The 21,857-nt window shown below is 39.7% G+C and overlaps 1 protein-coding gene across 5 annotated transcripts in view; it reads left to right on the top strand.

The window, feature by feature from the left end:
* The window catches only part of TMEM117 (transmembrane protein 117), a 253,739-nt gene that overhangs the window by 49,179 nt on the left and 182,703 nt on the right, over window positions 1-21,857 (top strand). For 4 of the 5 annotated variants that reach the window (XM_067564169.1, XM_067564168.1, XM_067564167.1 and 1 more), the window contains exon 3: window positions 8,420-8,552. The exons of the other annotated variant lie outside the window; for it this stretch is intronic. In XM_067564169.1, the coding sequence (XP_067420270.1) occupies window positions 8,420-8,552 (133 nt within the window). The remainder of the gene's footprint in view (window positions 1-8,419; window positions 8,553-21,857) is intronic. 5 annotated transcript variants of the gene reach the window in all.

The following is a 21,857-nucleotide window of genomic DNA, read 5'->3' as shown; positions in this document are numbered from 1 at the left end:
AGGTTGGATTACTAGTTTATGTTGTTGTGTTGTGGTGTTCCATCAGTGCCTTTTCTGTATTACTCTCTGTGCACCATATCATATATTCTATTAGTTGTATATGCTCCCAATACTGTATTTTGTTTGTTCATGTTCTACACAGTTTTATAAAACTAATAAAAAGAGATATTAAGAATAATTTTGTTACAGATATATTATCAAACATAGTTTGCAATATTTGTTCACTGTAACATCTTACCTTTTTGGTTATTAATCATTTGGTACAATATTTTTTTTACTGATTTGAGTTGTTATAATAAAATCTAATGATCTGTTAAAGTTGAACATTTCACATTTTAAGTTCAACTGCATTCAGCATATTATATTATCAGGATTTATATCTGTTATCATGAATGGAACAATGCATAATATAAAATTATTCCTAGGATATTAAATGAGCATATGTTATTATTCTCAAATCTTTTGTTAGGTTTTTTAATATTTTAGCAGATAATCCACAATGTAAACTATTTATTTCGCCAAGGAATGAAGTTATGTTCCTATCTGAGAGTTAGAGTAAATCAAATCCTATATAGCAGAAATAAGCTACAATAGTTGGCTATTTAAGAATTTGCCAAGCTAAAGCAAACATTGCTTCTTTAAAAAAGTTAGATGTTTTTGTGTATGTATGTGTGTTTTAGTCAGTGTGATCAGTGTGATAGATATATTTCTTTAAAATAGGAGAAAGAAAGGCACTTTAAAAGAATAGAAATGGAATGAGTATTTAACAAATCTTTCCCTTACCTTGTTTGAAAATGCTGGAATTATCTGTGTCACAGGATTCTGTGTTCCAAACCATGTTTTTACTTTCCATTAAGCTGGAGCCTCTTAAAAGTCCAATGCTATTTTGCAAATTTTGTTAATAACCTGTTCGTTTAGTAATATTCCATATCCTGTGATTACTCTTCAAAGAGCAATTGTCAAACTGCATAAGAGAGATGTGTTTCACCATTAGGCTCCTCCTTTCAGCAAGGGAGGATACATTTCTATTGCCATATTTTTCTGTATCCATGCAGTTTTGCAATGAAAGAAAGACAGTTCTTATTGCAAATCCCAGAAATAGATAAGAGCATGAAAATAGCTTCAATTATTGTTGGTGATGTGCTAGAATAGAAGAGTTGCTCCTGGCTGTGCTTTTTGGAATGGAATGATTCTATCAGTTCACCTTTGTAGTGAGCATGCAGTTTTATCACAAGCCATTAGAAGGCACCCTGAAGAAGTCACTGATGTTTGCAACCAAGTCACTATAATACATGTTATTCAGTCTCCAGTGCTATGAGGTGAGGGTAATGTACAGCCAAGAAAGTCAACTCTGCTGGCACATACCCTGAGCAGGGCATATCTTCCAGATTACAACCTGGATGGCTCTGCAGAACAGATTATTTATCAACATGCTACAGTAACTTCTTATCTCCAGTGGGAGGTTCGAGATAATCAAACAAAGCACCGAACAGGATGGAGTGTTACAATCAGTAAAATGATTCATAGTGCAAGGTTGGCCAGATCTCAAGGAGCAAGTGCCACATTAGGTAATCCCTTAGTACCAGGTGAGGGATGAGCTGTGTGTGCAAAACAGGTTTTTGTTTAAAAACGATGGGAGCAGTAATCCCAGCAGATTTAAGACCCGACATCTTTTGATGGATACATTCTTCACACCTGGGTATAGAAGAATGCCTGGGATGAGCCAGGGAGTGTACCTGTGAATGCCCCGTTAAGAATATCCATGGAACAGTATGAGGTGTGCAAAGAATAGAGAGATCAACAGCAGAAGGAAACTCTACAGCTCCTTGAAATCCCAACCTGACCCTGGGAAAAGGTTGGAACAGACCTGTTCACTTTTAATGATGGCAAGTATCAAATCACGATAGATTAGTACTGCCATTTCTGGGAGGTGGACTATCTGTCAAATGCTCAGGCACGAACTATGATCAGGAAACTGAAGGTGCATTTTTATACGGTATGGCATACCTGCCATGGTATGCTCAAACAATGGGCCTGAGTACACTGCAGCAATATTCAAACAATTCAGCACTGAACGGGAATTTGAGCAGAAGTCTTCCCCTGCGTAACCACAAAGCAATGGTAAGGCAGAATCGGCAGTAAAGACAGCAAAGGCAAAACAGAGAGGAAGGGATCCCTACCTGGCAATGTCGGACCATTTGCAATACATCCTCCCAAGGATGTAGGCCAGCACAGGGGTTGATGGGCTGGAGAACCAAGACTCTGCTTCCCATGACATCACCATGGTTCAGCAGAAGAAGGGTGGGCAATACACATAAGCAGCTAAGAGAATGTCAACCTAGGTGAGCAGCTTGCTACAACAAAGCCAAGAATCTGATCCCGCTACACACAGATGAGCAGGTCTGGTTCCAACCAGCAAATAGCCACACAAAACAATAGCAAAAGGCAACGCAGCACACACAGGTCCTATGAGATAGCTACAGAACCAGGACAGTAGTAGAGACTAAAGTGAAGACAGCTGTGGAGTAGCAGCAGACGTTTTAAAGTTCTGCTTCATTTATGCTCACCATTTTGCATTTAGGTGCCAGGACTGAAATATGTGGGCAGTGGCTACCTAAAATATACACTGCTTATAAATGAGCTGTTCAATCTAACACAGCTGGTCAATTTCATATTTCAATGCTTGTTCAAAAGCATAGAATGATATTGAGTTAGAGTTTCACATTGATCACTTGCATTTATCATTCCCCACCCATCCTGAGTTCTGCTTCTGAGCTTTACCCTTTTTACAAACTCTTTGTGAGAGAGATTATGTGTATATGTTCTGAGAAATCATGGCAAACATTTCATGTACTGAACCCTCCAGGGGTTTTCCACTGCAGAAGAGATCCAGGTGAGTATTTGTCAGGTGATATGCTGGTGTGCTTTGAAAAAGATGATGATTCTGTGCAAACTAAAATGGCAGAAGTAGCGATTCACCTGTTAAGTGGATAAATAAAATGCTTAGTGCCAAATTCTGCCCAGTCTAATACCCTTTGCTATCCCAATGAAACCAATTTTTGGTTGCAGAGAATGTGTGGCAGGGCAGACTGTGGCCTTTGGTATAACAAAAATTTAGCAAAAATGGACTCTTTCTCCTTCAAATATTTGATAAGGAAAAAGGCTCCCATTAGACCAGGGGTGGGCAAACTTTTTGGCCTGAGCAACATCTGGGTGTAGAAATTGTATTAATGCTCCAGAAATGAACAATTCATGTTCAAACAGGGACAACGCAATCTTGTTTTCAAATCAACACTATTAAAATAATTCTGTTGAACAATGCACTGTTAGAAAATTACATTATTGAGCTGTTTGTTGCACAATTTGCAACAATTTTGCTTCTGTCTGAACACATTGTATTACAGCTAACGTACGCACTAGCTAGCTACATACGTTGGTAGTTTCCCCGTTTACTGTGGTCTTCTTTATGCGATCTGTAATTGGCTTTGCTGAATCATAAGTGTTTCTCCATTTGACAGTGGAAATGACCAGATATAGGCTATTCAAAGTACTTTACCTTAAAAGTAAGCCATAATGAATAGTTAATCATTAACTGTTAATCAATTTAACTGTGAAGAAGATATTAAAATGAAGATATTTTGTGGAAATAAACATAAAACCTACTCACTATTACAAATATAGCATCATAACAACATGGTACAATAATTAAACCAAACTTGCCCCCTTCTCCGCGTCCTATTTAATCAATGTGAACAATGCAGTTGGTTCACTGTTGATACTGGACACTTAGCGATCAGAGTGGACACCAGTGAGACACGGTGCGCTCGATTTGCAGATCAGTAAGGTTTAATATGCAAGGTTTTCTATAGATATACTAGTTAAATACAAAACCTAAAATTAACTACAATATATCATACTCACTAAGCCTGGAGAGCTAAGCAATCACTCAGAAGGCTGTATACAGGAAAGGCTTTTTTTTTCAAGGGCCCCACCAGGGAGTCAGTGGCCTCTGGTCCAACCGGCAGCACCTCCCATGGAGTCAGGTGTTGATGGAGCATGCCGCTTTGTCTAAGTGGTGACTTCTTATACTCTTCCATAAACAACTTTCACCTAATTACCTCTCTACTCATTATCATATCTGATAATTACCTACGTTGGGTTTTCACCCTTAACTACATTCCATTCTCACCATGATAATTGGGGTCATCAAAACAATGTCTGGTGATAGGAGGGGCAGTGTAAAAATATGTCCCTTGGCAATGAAAATGTATATCCCCAGATGTTCAAGGATAACTTGTTGTTCCCCTCACCATTATCTATGTGCAGCTGCAAGCATACATGTTGTTTATTTTGTCTTGTTATGTGCCATGGTATGTAGAAATTGGGACATCTGCAAGGTTACTCAGTAGGATTCATCTCTGCCAACTGGAAGATGTCATGCTACAGGGGTCAGAATGGCCAAGCAAGCAGCTGAAGCTATGCTAGGCCTTTAGGACAGTGGTCAAGCAACTCAAATTGTACTGGGCCTCCAATAGTAACCCTTCTTTACAATGGCATCAAAGTCTGGTGTCATTCTTGTTGTGAAAATCCACACTATGGAGTTGAGATGCTGGTCAGTTAACTGGAATCTGCAGCGAGTCAGGGGGCTGTTGGGCCTACGTAGTGAGAGAGAGGCGGGGGATGGAAGGGGAGGCTGTGCGGGGGGAGCGGCTGCCATGCTCCTGCCAGGGCACTGCTGGGCCCACGTGGTGGGAGAGGGGCGGTGGGAAGACGTGGGACTCAGAGAGGGAGCAGCCGCCACCGCGCCTCACAGCTTGTTCCGCAACCTTTCTGCGGACCACCTGAATGGAGCTTGCGGACCACTCGCTGAGCCTGATGAAAAGCTCAGATGGGCCGTATGTGGCCCACCGGCCATAGTTTGTCCATCCCTGCATTAGACGGAAGAGAGAGTGGGATGAATGAGTCAATGGGCTTTTTCCAATGGTTGAAACAAATTATAATGATCTATACTCCTTTCTAGCTCCACCTCAAAAATGCTGGTAATTTGTTGCACTGAGTTTCATATTTAGCCTGTCACATTTGAAGACACAATATTGGAAATGTGTGGGTAAAGCACTGAGCATTTTCAGAGAACAAATGGTGAGGAAATTTTTAAGATTTTAGCTGATGGCTCTGTAGCATTGCTGCATACAGGAATGTGCTGTACATCAACACCTGTCATATTTAATCAGACAATCTCCTAACCTTGCCTGGTATTTAGCAGAAAGTCTCTTACGTTTCTCATATGTTGCCTCATCAGTAAAAATTCCTACTGTAGTCCAGTTATTAGAGGGGTGTTAAATGTAATATGCTGATCTAAGCCCTTTTTAAAAATCAAATCTGTGATGTTTTCTTTCTGTTTTTGCTGGGCCTCAGGCCCTGAATGCAAAATAATTCTAAATCTTCCTGCTTTCACCCACCCATTCTTCTTTTGATCTTTAATCACTGCAGATGAAGGGCCAAGCAGAAGCTAGGAGTTATTACAGATAAATGTAAACTGTAGGACTGGAGCGTGTCATTATATTGCAGGAAGACTGTTGTGCCTATGACAGTAAAGCCAATCCTACCCCAAATAAACTTGTAATATTATATTTATGAAATGGCGAGAACATTAACGTGAAAAGTAATCACAGCTCAAGCACATACTCCAGAGAACATTTAGTCGCCTGTGATGCAGTGACAAAATTTGGTATACGTTTCTGGCTAGCAAATGAAAAATGATTATATTGTTAGAAGCACTGCATGCACTGTTCTGCTTAATGATGTGGTTATTTACTATTTCTATTGTGTTAGCACTTAGGGTATGTCTATACTGCATCTGGGAGCAAGCCTCTCAGCATGGGGCCACAGACTCGTGTTAGCAGGCACTAAATTAGCTGTGTGGACATAGCTCTGACGTTACTCAGACTCCCAAGCCCAACCACTCCCACAGCTTCAGAGCCCAAGCTCCAGCCCAAACTGCAGTGTCTAGGATGCTATTTTCAGAGTGCTAACATGAGCCCTGATAAAACAAGTCGTGGAACCAGGCTGGGAGGCTTGCTTCCCGGTGTAGAGGACATATTGTTATTCCCATTTTACAGGTGGGGAACTGAGGCACAGAGAGAGTAAGCAAATGTGACCAAGGTCAAACAGGAAGTCTGTGAAAGAATCAGAAACTGAACCCAGCTGTCCTGAGACTGAGGCCTGGTCTACACTCGCCACGAAACTCAGTGGCAGTCGACAGGAGATACACAAGCTACATAGAGTACATAGAGACTTCCTAAATTCTAATTAACGCGGCATCCCCACTACAGTGCACTGACGGGAAATGCCCTCCTGTCAACGCAGCGTTAATCTTTTTGCGGGGGGCAGATTTACTCAGTCAACTTCCGGATCGATTGAGCAGGTCTCCACTGCCACTCAGTTGATCCCACAAAATCGATCCGGCAGTGCCGACAGTGCTGCCATGGGTGAAGATATACCCTGACTGCAGAACCTTAGCCACCTTTCTGTGTGATCATCTCATATCAGCAGCTAATCAGGGTTGAGCTGGGTCAGTCCTGGAACGTGAGCCCTCCAGCATATTGCCACAGTAGCAGTTTTGAGTAGCTCAAACATCTCAAAATTTCCCATCTTGGCATTCCATGGATATTGAACAGGATGCAGGGCAACCTGCAGAACTTTACAAGAAAGGGGAAATTGCCCAGCACAAGTGTCTTGGATCTTTCTGAGACGAGGGTACAGAACAACTGTAGTAAACCAATCCCTCTGACCCAAACGGTAATGGTTGGTAAACATTTTGGTAATTAAGGCTCCCATGCTACATGTTAATGAATAGATGTGTCTCTATCTAAAATCTCTGTCTAACTAAAATTTAAAAAAGAAGGTGGGGCCGGGGAGAGGTTATGTGAATACTTTGTATGTTTGTTGTTTTTGGCCTGCTCTAGGCTAGGTCAAGCTCTAGTTTAAGAGTTCTCAATCTAAGGGCTCAGTCTAAGGTGCTGAGCTCTGGGGGCCTGATTCAGTATAGCACTTAAGCACATGCTTAGGTTGAAGTCAATGGAACCACTTAACTGCTTAAAATTAAGTATGTGCTTAAGTTGGGTCAGGGCCAGAGTCCTCAGGACCTTGCAGGATCAAGTCCTAAATTAGGAAATACCCCTTCAGTTGTATAATTCACCTTCTAAACAAATACCTTCCTACTCCTTGAGCTAGAGTCCTGCTGTTCCTGACTCAGAAGGACAGCTGTGTTTCCATTCAGATCACTGCATTTCAGTACATTTGTTATTTGTAAGACATTTTGGGGAAACAGTTAAAGTAAAAGAGGCTCTGACAATTTCAAAATATTTTAGTGGAGAAAAAGTTGATAGGTACTAAGAAAGATGTGGATTTACTTTAAACTGGATCGTGTATGTTTGATTATTGTTTATTTTATTTCTTGCAAAAAGAAAATCCTTTTTCATTGCATTTATGAACCAGATACCCTGAAGAGGTTTTAAATGTGGTTATATTTCCTGTTCTAGAGAAAACAACCTTCAGTATGGCATTTACACCATTTTTCCTCTTTTTAAAAATGTCATGCTATTTTGCTTTTTACTTCTCCTAAGCTGAACAGTTTCCTGTGGTGTTGCACAGATTACCATTTCTTCTCTCTGCTTACAAAATGCTTCATTATTGTTTCTTTTGGGAGCAAAAATGGTCCTGCTGGCAGTGAAAACTTTTTAGATCTATCACTGCTTTATGATTTTTAGCACACCTGTCAGATGAAATCATAAGATTAAGGAGTTCTATAGAGGCTCTAGGGTGTGGATACCTTTGACAAGCTCTTTTGTGGGAATTTGAGAAGTATGAACACAGAACTCTAAAGCACATCTTTTGAAAAAATATATCCTATAAAATAGTTAACATACAATATAGCACAGTAAAGAAAGTGACTTTTGCCTTGAGTGTTATGTTGGCTTTTAGACTAATTCCAGAGACAGTTTTTGTTTTAATTGAATTAATTGGTTAGTCTCCTTGAAAAGACACAGGTTAAGATCCTACAGTTTGAACCACTAGTACAGACCCTTGCTCAGCCCATGGGATTCTGCTCAGGCACAAGGGTCCATACCAGTGTATCTGATTGTAAGAGCAGGATCTAAGTTGGGTGGACATCAGTTCATGGGACACATACCCAAATACCATGTAATATTGCAAGAATATTCTCTAATTATTCTGAGCGCAAGAAAAGACTGAAAATGGTATTGAAACTGTAAAATCCTGAAAAAAATAAAGAAAATTGAGCTATTTAATTGTATAAGTAAGTACAGTTTAGCAAACTGTTTTTCTCTTGGTATAAAGTAGAGATACATTTGCATGCAGGATAAAATAGAACTGATTTCTCATAATATTCACACCACAGGTCAGTTACTCCGGCTAAAAATGTTTCGAGAGGATCATGGATCTTGGATGACAATGTTCTTCAGCACCATTCTCTTCCTCTTCATTTTTTCTCACATTTACAATCTGTGTCTCCTTATGGCAGGGAATATGAGGTAGGCCATGGGTTTTTTTTTCTCTGTCTTCTGTTGGTGTCTATACTCTCTGGAATTTATTTTGTAGTGTGCTCCTGTATAATTAACAATTTAGTATAATGAAAACTCATTAGCATTTGCAATTTACCTTCTTCACACCTTTGTTTTTCTGAATTTAGGTGATGATGGTAATTTAGCGGCTTGACTGACTAAAAGCTTTAGATGATCAGTGATGAGTAGTATTAAGCTAATTGGTTCACAATTATAAAAAATGTGACCTCAGCTATTAACTATTAAGCCAATTTACTAATTTTTGGTATATCTAACGATTATATTTTTTTCACCAAAAAAAAAAAAAAAACTACATTAAACTGAAGTTAAGGCTGAGTATGTATCAGGAATTGAAGGGTAAAAACATTACAGGGACATTATAATTATCCCAATATGAAGCATTACAACCCAGGAAATTAAGGGGTCAGGTTAAACTTAAATCCAAAATGTTAAATTATGAGACTATACAATTAAGGCACCCAAACAACATTGCTCTGTAGGGGTGCAATGTGATAATAATATGATTCTGATTAGTACAAAATAGTGTTTGCAGGCCAAATTAAATTAAACTGATTTTTAGACATATTAGATTTTTTATCCCCTCCTCCCCTTTACGGTGTGTCTGCAGGCCAGCATTAAGGTTGTTTGGATACTTTAACTGTGCATTTCCATACTTTAACATGTTTGGATTTCTTTTAAGTTTAACCTTAATTTTGAACTTCCTGGGTTTATAAAGCTTGTTTTTGCCATTAAGTTACTGATATATACTCTCAGCAATAACACCACTTTAACAGAGTTTTCCCCCTTAGGAGTGTAAAATTAGCGACCATCCAATGTTTAAATACCTAGGTTTGTTTCAGACAGTGGGGACAAAACGAGCCCATGTGCAAAGCTACCCTGGCATGTCATCTGTAATAGAACAGATATCACTGAGTAGAGTTAAAATAACAGAACATGAAGTACCAAGTGTACTTAGGTTGAAGAGCAGTGTAAATGCAGATGATCAAATGGGTGAATATCTTGATTTCTTAGCAAGCTGAAAAAGATATTATTAAAGAATTTGTTGATGTGTTGTTTAGTGGACTGCAATGCAGTAAGGAAATATAAATGTGATGTATTATAAGTCCCAGTGTGCTGCCAAAAATATATGCAGCATATGAAGTCCAATTACCAACATAAGGTACAATAAAAGCTGAACTTTTCTAGTTGATAAAACAACTGGGCTAACAATGTAGTCACCATAATAACACCAAACAAATTATGAAGTTGTATTGGTCCAATAGATATGAATAAGTGCATCAAATGCAATTGCTATCCTAGGAGAGCAAGTGTCCATGTGATCAGAAAACCATCAAGGCTCTGAGATGGTAGTTACTGACAAATGCCCAATATAAGGTAGGATAATCCTCCCATCTCATGAGGCTTAGGTCTTAAATGTCTATCCTGTATTTGTGTCTGTTATTGACTGGATCATTTGTTATTGTTATGCTTTATTTGCATTTGATATTCCAAAAAATAGAAGATATAACTAGCTCTTGGAGTCAGTGTATCCTGGGCCTGCCATGTGACAATATTAATTTTTTCTAACCTTGACTGATGTCTGGAAATGAATCTAATTAATTAACTCTGGATAGCACTTCTTTGTCTCACCTTTATTACTCTTTCCCTTGGCTTGTTTGCATACTGTCAGCTGTGCTGAAATGCCCCATAATAGTCAAAGCCCATGTGCACACAGACAGATGTGATCTATTTATACAGTGGCATGTGTCTGTCAATTTATCCTCCTGTATAATGTGAAATGAAGTTTCTCCACCCTGGATGTTTATGCCGGTCTGATATTTGTAGACAGTTGTTATGAGAAATTGACTGTTGAATCATTTGGACTCCCCAAGTGCTCTGAAGGTTTACTGGAATGTACTTGGTGCATTTCCAGCATTGGGACAGCAGACAAGAATGTAAACAAACTGTAAAAATCTCACTCTTCAACTGCATGACTTTGACATAGAATAATATCGCTTCCTCCCACATCATATATGTGTCTGCTATACAGATCCTATACAATTCTTCCATTCAGAAACAAACTTTTCAGCTGTAGATAGTGTATTCAGACAAAACAGAGCTTGAATTGACTCTCTCAAAGTACAGGTAGGACAATATGCCTTGAGAAAACACATTTGGGTTTGGGAGACTCATCAGCAAAAGAGAGCCTGTCAAACCCACTGTTTAACTCTGGCTTACAATGATATTTTAGAGAGTGGATTTCCTCTCATTTTAGTGAATGTGATGCTTATGAAAGCTGCTTGTTTGACTCTATACAAAGGGCTGATAACATGGACAGCACACTTTGCCATACCTCCTTACCAGTGCAACCCAACCCTACACTAGAGGAACTGTCATTGAGGTAAAGGGGTAGGTCAGTATCCATGGTCATGGAATCTGTAGATGCTGCATGGACAGCTGACATGCATACTTACTGTGATGTGGACTTCTGAACTTTAAATACTTTAAAATAAAGGAATTTACAATAATAAAATTAAACCCTTCCAAACCAAGGGCTGAGATCAGGGCTTGTTTTGAGGGCAGGCAAGCAGGGTGATCACCGTGGGTAGCAAATTTTTGGAATGTTTTCCATGCTGACTGGCAAAAGCTGGCTGAGAGAGCCTTAAAATTCCACCCCCCGCCCCCAAAGCTGAATGGGAAAAGAACAGCTCTTCTTGTGCATGTGTGCACATCGCTTTGTCCCTCTACCAGCTAGCTTTCTGTGATGGCAGGGGTATGAAGTTGACAAATTTCTTCATCTCTGAACCCTTCATCTTGTCAATGAAAAGTCCCTAGTGCATCAGTTCCCAAACTGTGGGTCATGACCCCAAGTGTGGTCACTTTATCAGCGGATGGGGTCTTGGCAATCCCAAGCATGCAGAGGACGCCGTTTTACAAAATGGCCTCCTCCACACAGCGTGACCTCACACACACTGTATGCACGAGGTCACATCGCACGGGGGAAGCTATTTTGCTCTACAAAATGGCACCCACTATGCAGCATCACCTCACGCACCATATGTGTGTGAGGTCATGCAGTCCACAGGACGCCATTTTATAAAGTAAAATGGCATCCTCCTTGCGGCGTGACCTTGCATGTACAATGTATGTGAGGTCACACTGGAGGGAGGACACCATTTTTAAACTGCAACTTCCATGCTGGCTGGGGTAGCGGAAAACAACATATCTGAAAATGGGGTCATGCAGGGAAAATGTTTGGGAACCGCTGCCCTAATGGCTCACAGAATGGAGATATTGAGAGAGTGATGCATGTTGCCACATGCATGCCTGTGCAGGTGATCACAATAAAACAATATCCTGTTGTGGGGGTTGGAGGTTTGGAGTGGGTAGGTTTGGAGTGGGTGAGTGAGTCCTAAGACAGGAGACAGAGCTTTAACATTGTTTCAAGACTCATTTCAGTGTGTGTGGTAGGTTTGTATTTTACTATTGATGAGACACATTTTTTAAAAAGTGCTATTTCAATGAGTTTTTGATGTTTGTCAAACAGAAGAATGTTCCATTAGTGTACCTTTAAAAAGTAAAGTTTAGGAATTATGCTTTACTGGGAGCTGAAAATAGATTGGCAGTTTGTTGATTGCTGAAAATACACTACGCAGCCACAGGCGTGGAGCATATGAACAGCTGGATCAAAATCTTTGTATTTAGCCTTTTGTGATTGTGACAGATTGGGGATAGATTGCATTGTCAACACTATCTTGTCTGTGAAAATCATTCCTTGTTAGGGGCTCCACTTTGTATTGTAACCTCTGTTGTGGATTAGAGCATCCATTTTTTGCAATAGGAGCTTGACACTTAGTTGGATGATTATTTCTGAGAAGTTGGCACAGAGCATTTTAGTGCTATCAGCTCTGATTGTCTCTCAATTACCAGCCCAACCACAAGAACAATGAACTCTTTCTACACAGAAGACTGGCTGGGGGGAGGGCCTAAAGTTCTTCAGCCTGGGTATACGGCCTAATGGGGTCAGAGACTACATTTAAGGAGGGAATGTTCTCTCTGAAGGGTGTGTGTGTGGCAGATCACAGTCACATGCAGGAATACTGGGCTAAGGAGGTAGAAAGTCAGAAGAGCTTCCTACCCTATAGACATTCACCAAACACAGGACACAGAGGAGGAGGATTTCAGGATAGTTTGTTATTTTCCAAAGATCTGTAACTCTCTAAGGATGTAGAAGAGTAAAGTGCCTATGGTTAAGACATTCCCTTGTTAAGTCTGAGTTCCTTGCCTGCCTGCCATCTAGTCTCTGAGGGAGTTAATCAAGAAGCTCAGCATGCCCACAGTGAGGTGGAAATATCAGAGAGGGTGCATAACTGAATAGGTTGGCTCTGGAGGGGCGGAACACTCTTTTGGGGGTGTAAGGTGGCTGCCAGATCTTGCTACCCAAGAATGGTGCCAGACACAGGGTCTGTACTTGGGAATATGCCTGAGAGACCAGAGCTACAAACTGTGACCAGTCACTACTAGAGCTGGTCAAGAGTTCTCTACAGAACAGTTTTTTGTTAGAAAATGCTAATTTGTTGAAACAAAAACTTTCTGTGGAAATTAATCAATTTTGATAGAAGATTTCTCAGGATTAAGGGTGGGGGTGGGTGAGATAGAAAGAGAGACCCCTACTAGCCAATAGTGGCTAGGGCACTTGCCTGGAATGTGGGAGACCCATCTTCAAGATCCTGCTACACTTGATTCAAAGTAAGGAGAGGGACTTAAAGTTGGCTCTCCCATGTTCAAGGTAGGTACTCTAACCACTGGCCTATAGAGTCAGTCTTGTTACTGGTTTTCTTTTGGAGCTGTTCCTCTTTGTATAAATATTCTTTGGGCCAAAGAGACTGATACTCTATCCTATTGGTTAAAGTACTCCCATTGGATGTGGACACCCAAGTTCAAGTTCCTGTGTCTCCCACATCCCAGGAGAGTTCCCTGACAACTGGGGTGGGTCTCTCTGTTTTTTCATGAGGAATTTCTAAAGGTTATAGTTTAGTTTGAGTGTGGAAGGGGAAACATGTTTGAAATTGTGAAAATTTTCACAGGACAAGAAAACTATTTCCCACCCAGCCCTTGTCACTCTCCAGACCCTGGGGGCTGATGAGATGTGATATCCAACAGTAGGGTTCATTCAAAACAGACTGGTGTCCATTCAGAGAGAGGGACTGGGCCAGGTCATGACAGTGACCTTCATAACATTGAGTTAGTATGTAAGTCAAGGCAACTGAGAGGAGTGGCTAATGCACAGATCAGCATAGAAGTATTATTTCAGAAAGTTTTCTTTTTTTTTTTTTTTTTTTTTAAGAACACTGGAGTTTAAAACTGATCAAAGAGAAACTGAAGAATGCTAACCTGAGTGGTGATGAAGGCTTAGATTTTCAAAGGGTCCTAAGAGAGTTATGTCACCCAACTTCCATAAAATTCAATGGAATTTGTGTGCTTAAGGCTCCTTTAAAATCTCGGGCAGAGTGCTTTGCCTGGGATCTGCCTGCTTGAGAGACTGCCTTGCTCCCTCTGCCATAACAGAGGCAATAGTGAAAAGGATGCTTTCGAGCAGTAATTCTCAGTTTTATATAGTACTTTTCATCCTTAGATCTCAGAGCACTTTACAAAGGACAGTGTGTATAGTCTCCTCATTTCACAGGTTGGGACGCTGAAGCACAGAGATGAATGACTTGCTCAAGGTTACGTGGTAGGTAGTTTATAGAACCCAGGTCTCTTGACTACCAAGCCAGTGCCCTTTGTGTTTTAGGCCCAAATGGTTAGCCACCTTCATATTGTTTTAATCTTCTAGGGCCTTCCATGGTCTAAATTCTATTATCTTGTACTCAAGTCCACTAATGCTCGCCCTCGGCTGAAAGTCCAGCCTAGCTCCTGATGTCATGAAGGCATCTCTAGAAGATTATTGGCTCCACGGTGTCAGAATGCAGGCAGAACTTCCAGCAGATGCCAGAGTGAGTGGATAGCATGTATATGACAGGACTACGATACATATGAAAAGCAGAATTGTCCCTTCTATTTCAATGTTACTGAGAATTATTTTTAAAACAGTACTTGGCCTTTTGCCCTTATGCAGTTTTGGTTAATTGAGACTATCTGCATCCTTACAACCTCATCAGTCACTCTGATGCAAGAAAGGAACTGATAAATGAGGAAAAAAAGCTGTGTTGATTTAAAGTATCATTCGAAACATATGGGAGAGGGGAAAAAATCCTTCTTAGCCAAATGGAAAAGAACAAATTGTTAAGGGGAGAGAAAATGGTATAAAACCAATGTATCGTAATCAGACAGCATTTGATATTTGTAAATGTATTCTAGGAAAAGCCACAGGATGGCAGCAAAAGTAATGTTTTAAAAATAGAAAAATCAGTATAATAGATGCTTGTGAGTTAAGTGCAGCAGGGTTTTTTCTACTGAAAACTAAATATTTTTTTCTGGATTTTTTTGTGTTGAGAATCTCAAACTGAATTTTTTTTCTTTTTCAATCTGTATAGTTTTATTTCAACAATGACATTTTTATTCTTGAATTGTCTATTTCATATCATTTGCTCTCCTTTGACTGTAGACCACCCAATTATATTATTGTATGGTATGAAAAGATAGTACAAGTTGGTAACAAGATTAATTGAAGTTTGTTTAAAATTGGACACTTTTAAATGAATATTGGTCTCCCGTTTCTGCTTCTGAGCATGTCACTGCTGCCTCACTTTGGACACACTGGGCCTGTCTCCTGCCTAAGCCCTAGAATGGTCCATGAACCAGAGGAAGATAGGTGCTCCTCTGCCTAAGTTGCATGTGGGGGGCCAGTTTGGTAAAGGCTGACCAGGCGTCCTGATATTAGGGCTTTGTCTTATATAGGCACCTATACCCGCTCCTGAAAAAAAAAAGTGTCCTGATTTTTCACACTTGCTATCTGGCTCCCGTAGTTTGGTAGGTGTGTGCAGAGGCTGCTAACTTCACACAAAACAGCTGAGGTGGAGGACCTGCTTATAACCATTAACCCAGTGGTTAAGGGTACTCCCCCAGGATGTGTGAGAGCCTAGTTCAAGTCCCCCATCTGCCTGATGAGGAGGAGGGAGTTGAACAGTCTTCTATTGCTTGGGAGAGTGCTCTAACCACTAGACTATGGAATATTGTGATGTGAGCTTCTCTCAATCTCTCCTACTGAATTTTTCCCACTTTAATTGAATAATTAAAAAATAATTGGCCAAAGAAAAAGTGAGAATGACACTCTAGCCTAGTGGTTAGGGCACTCACCTGAGACGTGATAGATCCCTGTTCAAATCCTTTCTCATCAGGCAGAGAGGGGACTTGAACTCCTCGTCCATTATGTGATAGCTCGTCCATTACGTGATAGCTTGCAGTTCCAACACAGTCCTCAATACACCAGAGTTGCATATCCATAAGTACTCCAAGCATCTTAACCTTTTTGGTTAGGGGTACACATCACATACTCTCCATCAACTGATGAATCAGTCACAACCCTCATGAGTTCCTTATGTTAAGTTTGTTAACATCACCTCCATCTTTCCTGAATTAGACTTCAGCAAGCATATCTTCCGCCTGAGTCAACCAAGGAAAATGCACAATCTGAATGACATAAAAGGAAGATGTAGAGGTGAGTGTTGTACACGTACAAGTGGCTTTGAAGTCTAAAACCTTTTACATTCTAACAACTTCCATGCCCACCCCCATTGTACAGAAGGCAAGATAGAATAGAAGCTTGCAGGACCCCTGAAATGAGCGACTGTAGGATAAAGGAGCAGCTACAGAATACCAGTGTCAGGAGACCCCTTAGAAAAAACATGGGCCACTGCCGAACACCCCTATCCACTCCTATTGGGGCACAGAGGCATGTCAATAACAACACCTCCTGATCAGTTGCTGAAAAGGCTGTGACCGAAGTGGAAGTGTGCTGTTACAATTCATGAATACTGCATGTTGACCTGGTTATTGGGGTGTTTACTATGTGAACATATTGGTTTAGTTGTGTAGGGTCTGGAAGGAAAAACAAACAGGACGTGCAAATGACTCAAGATAAGCCATTTTTCTGCAAACATGTAAGGGCGTTAAGACAATGCCAGGGCAGGAAAAGGCCTGGGAACACACAGGATCAAAATATGATAGCAATTAAAAAAAACCAGACCCTTTCTTAAGAGACAGGGAAATTTTTCAGAGGAACTAGGCTGAGACACAGCCACCTGCTGGGGTGTATGAAGAAGTTAGGCCTGCCTAGGTTACTAACCGAGGATGGTTATGTTTAGAGCTTTTGTTGTTTTAAAATCCTTTAATGCTTTGTTTCTACTGTTTAAAATAAGCAGTATTGAGGTTAAAGGCTGTCTGATCACTGTACACCACTGGTCATAGACTCCTAAAGCAAAGAACTGCAGTAAAAGCATGTCTGATATCTGAGGGGATACACAAAGGGGACAGAGGTGCAGCTGACCCTGCAAGGATGACATAGGGGTCCTGTGGAGTTGCCATGGTGACTCAGTGTTACTTCAGGAATGTCTTAGGCCTGTAGAGACCAATTATATCACAATGATTTGCCCTCCCCCCCTTTAAAATTAATCCTTTTAAATGTGAGGAATAACACAGGACCAAATAAATTGATCATAAAGCCCTATATAGTTACATTTCAGGCCTAAGTTCACTTACAACCCTGTTAAGTGTTTGATATATCTTCTTGTTCTTCTTTTCAAATAGCGTATTTGTTTAATGGAAACAAGCAATTTTAAATGATCAAAATTTTAACTAATGTATCTATTAATTTGTAGTAAATGTAAAAGTTTAGCTATCACAAGGGAAATTTTTCCTTTTTCTTTCTGTTGACATTGTAAAGTTGTCATTTTTAAAATATTTTGTTCACATCATTAGTGTACTTGCCAAAAGACTGACATATATAACTTCCTTTGCTCACTCCATGGGCATTCTCTGACATTACTGATGCTTTGCTAAGACCAATGTTTTGGTTCTGATACTACTTTGTTTCATCACACCCTGATATTCTCTTGATATCTTTCACATTTCAGAACATTGCCATATTAGACACTGATAATGTTTTTAGCTTACTCACGCTGTTATGTTGCACCTATAATCTTGAACGGCAGTAGCTTTGTCTTTGTTTAAAGCGCTAGCTTGGCAGTAAATTTGCACTCGGACAGATCTTCTGCTGTTGTAATCAGCATATCAATATTACAATCTGTGGAGCTATCCCAGTTTCCACCAGCTGAGGATTTGGCCCATTATTTTCACTTTCTTTCCACTCTTCAGTGATAACCAACTGAATTTGCTTTGCCTCTGTCATGCAAGCATTCAGATAAATCCAAATACAATTTTAATAGATGGAGAATTAATAGTCACACAAATAACTAATTGAAAAGTAGTTTTTCAAGATGAAATAATTTGGTGTGTCAAAATACTATAGTATTTTAAAAGAGGAATGTGTGTGCAAAATTAGTCATCATTCTTGCAAAGACTTGCACATGTATTTAAGTTCTCACATTTGAATAGTCCCATTGACTTTAGTGTAACTACTTACATGCATTAAAGGTAAGCACATAAGTAAGCCTGTGCACAACTGGAGCCTGTTTACAGATGAGACACTTTTGCTAGAGAGGGTAGCCTAATTATCTGAAATTATCTAAAACCTATGCTTGTATCTTTTCTTCGTAAGATTCAGGATTCACAGTGTTTAGTTTTTGAGAGAACATTTTAATATTGTATGAGCTTGGGGGAATACTTGTAATATGTTACCACCCCCCAAGAATGTTAACGCACTTGTAAAACGTGCTATTTTGTTGTGAAGATGCAAAATCAGGCCATAGAAATTGATACCATTAATATCAGAGTTTAGCAGAAGTTAATATACGGTGTCAACCTCTCTTGTTGCTTTATCCATTGTTATACCCATCAGTCAAAACAAAATCATAGACATCTAATCAGAAAAATTTCAATAACCTTTCCAGTTGAAAAGAAAATCAAATACAAGCCTGAGATTTTAACAACTGTATAACTTCCAGACCGTTGAAAGAGAAAAAAAAATGTGGAAATAATAGAGGCATAGTTTAAATTGACTACTCAACGTTGACGTGATAAAACCTGCAGCACTAACCCTATTTTTTAAGGTCTATATTTTAGAAACTGAAAGCCTGATTGGTAGGTGCACAGCCAATCATTTATAGGCACACATACCTGTATGAATATGAAAATCAGGGGTTTTGTTTGCAAATCAGAGTTTGCACATTAATGGGTTTTGAGACTATGGTAGTTAGTATTAACTGAATAATGACATTTTCAAAAATCCTCTCCCAGTTCTTGAGAATGTTAAAAATTGAAGGAGTGAATATCGAAAAATGAATACAGAAAATTTCTATTTTGTATCCAAACACCAAAGCTTTTCAGCCAAAAACTGAAAGATTTTAAGTTTTGCCTGAAAACTATTCAATTAAAAGTCAACATTTCCTGTAAAAAGCAGTTGCTTTCCAGTAAAAAAATTAATTAGTTGAAAACCCTATTTTCCAGCAAAAAACGTAGATAGAAAATTTTCAACCAGCCTTACTCAAGATACTAATGCAGAGATGGAAGTGCCTCCTTTCAGCTAAGAGTTCACTTTTCAGGGTAGTACAGGGCACAAATGAAGATAGCAGCATAATCGTACATTCCATTCTTGTTACATGCATACCTTTAATTGTTGCCTCTGGGGACAGTCCTTCGTCTGTGAAACCAATGGGAGTTTTGACATGGACCTTGGATAGGCCCTTAATCTTCCTTCAGAACTTTAGCCTATGGAACAGCAAATTACAGCCTGCAGGTAATACTTATTGAAGAAACTTAAGGCTGCTTTTTTATTATAATTATTTTAACCTCAGTTCTTTTTCCTGTTCCCTGTGAAGCCATGATGGCCCTTTCTTCTTCCTGAGAGCCTTCAAGTCAAATCTTGTATTCCCTAACCAAATGACTTCTGACCGCTGTGGGAACTTTGCCTGAGCAAGAGCTGCAGCATTCGTCCTCTCTTTTCAGGAGAACTGCAGCCTGTTGTGTCTTTCAGGATTTCTTCATCTTTCTTTGAAGCTGATACATTTTAATGTTTCCTCCTATTGCATCTTAGTCTCTGGACTTCTTAAATTATTATTTTTATTTGTTGTGCTGCACTAATATCCAAAACCCGCAAACAGGATTGATGCCCCATTTTACTTGGCATTTGGGCCAACACAAAGGTGGACATGGTCTCTGTCCCAGATAGTTCACAAATAAATCAATGGACTTTTCTGAAATTTTGGTTCTGTATGTATTCTCAACTTTGGTGAATTCAATGATCTTGTGATCATTAGTACCCAAGCTTTTCTCTTATTCTTATGTTCTTAATCAAGTATTGTCTGTTGCTAAGGAGTAACTCCCTCTCTAATTGGATTTTCTTGTTTATGGGTCTTAAATTTAAGAACCTCTTTGATGAATGTGCTCTAATATCTGAGTAGTTAAAACACCAGTTATAACCAGCCATCACAGCTGGAATTTTAAATATTGAGTAGTGAATGTTTGCCATGAACTGTTCCTTGTCAGTGCAGAATAATAAAGTTACTCAAGAATTCATAGACTAATATTGAATAATGTATACATCTGTGGTAACTAATTTGCTCATGGGTATTCCAGGTGGCAGAAAAATTAATCAAATGACCTATTTGTAGTGAATATTCACTGAGCTTTGTATATTTATATACTATTATTTTGTTATCATTTTAAAATTAACATGGAGTTTTCAGTGTGATTCAGATTGAATCCATCTACATGTATTGAGGATTCGTTTCCCCTTCTGCTAAATTGAAATATACCATAAAAGGGAGGAACAGGAAGAGGAGGAGGCTGAGGGAAGGGAAAGGAAAGAAAACGTTTCCTGTACGGGCAGGGGGAAGTGCATGAAGTGTTTGAGACACATTAATATGTGAGTGTTCCTAAAGGATTGAAAAGGATCTTTGTTAATCTGAAACACATAATTGAATAAAGGCATTATTAGAAGTTTCTTCTTTGGAGATTTTTTTTTCCAGATTTGTTCAAAATAAGTAAAACTCATTGCATATTATTAATCTAGGAATTCATGTGGTGAAAAATGACTGATGGGAAAATTCTCACGTACTCCTACAAATCTCTGCATGCAAAAATTTCTAATAGTTACTTGAAATTCTTGAGCGCTCTATGGCTTGATTAGAGATTTTTTAGCTGTCATCTTCTATGCTCACCTAGCAAAGTGTGGGTTGGAAAGTTATTTTTAAAGCCCTTTTTACTGCAAGGAAGCAGCAGGACTGTGATGTAGAGCCTAGCTTCTGGTAAAAGTTAAAATGAAACATTGACAATTACAAGTTTAGAGCCTATTTAAATGAAAGCAACCTTGTGAAAAAATTGTGATAATTTTTTTTTTTTTTTAAATGGGAACATGTTCTGAAGTGGAGAGCAAAGATACACAAAGGGTTCTTATTTCACATGACCCATTGTAATACCTCCATTATACTTAATAAATAATGAGAACTGGGAATATAATTGATAGCAGTTAACAGTAAAATTTGACACCTGGGATTAGTGATATTAATTAATAATAAAATCAAAGGCGCTTTTTAGTAATAAAAAAGCTTGTACAGCAGAGAGAGGCAGTGAGACAATGGAAGCTTTCTACAATCAACTCTGGGAGATGAAAACAAGATTTTTCTTGTTTGACCCTTCTAAATTGAGGCTTGAACCTTTAGTCTCCATTTCCTGGTAGAAACACAGACATTTATAACTGGAAAGAGCCTGAAACACCCAGCAACACCCTGGCTTCTGTGCCACATATGGGTGTAACTGAAAAAACACTTCCTAGTGTAAGGGGACTGTTGACCCCTTACTGTAACTTAGTGGGGCTCCTTAGTGGGCCATCTCTCAGTGCCAAAAGACAGGGGAAGGGTCCATGAGAAACCAGGACCTTGAGACGGACAACCCCCAGGGCCAGTGGAGAGAGGCCAACACTCCAGGGCAGCCTGATTGACAGGGCAGACAGGCAAACGGGGGGGTCCCATCCTCTGCGTGAACTGGAGCTGCCTGAAGAGAGTGGGGCCAAGCTGAGAACAAAGCAGCGCCCTGAGAGACAGTAGCCAGTGGCTGGGAGGCCAGAGAAGAAACTCAGGGAGCTGAGCTGAGCAGACCCACAGCAGCAGAACCAGAGGGGCCTGAGGAGCAGCCCAGAGAGCTGAGCCAAGCCACACA

Source organism: Emydura macquarii, unplaced genomic scaffold (genome assembly GCF_026122565.2).
Source record: "Emydura macquarii macquarii isolate MOO-44397 ecotype Brisbane River unplaced genomic scaffold, CSIRO-AGI_Emac_v2 contig_2636, whole genome shotgun sequence".
NCBI classification, from domain to species: domain Eukaryota; kingdom Metazoa; phylum Chordata; order Testudines; family Chelidae; genus Emydura; species Emydura macquarii.
Note: the sequence above shows the minus strand (reverse complement) of the source record. Positions and strands in the feature narration are given on the sequence as shown.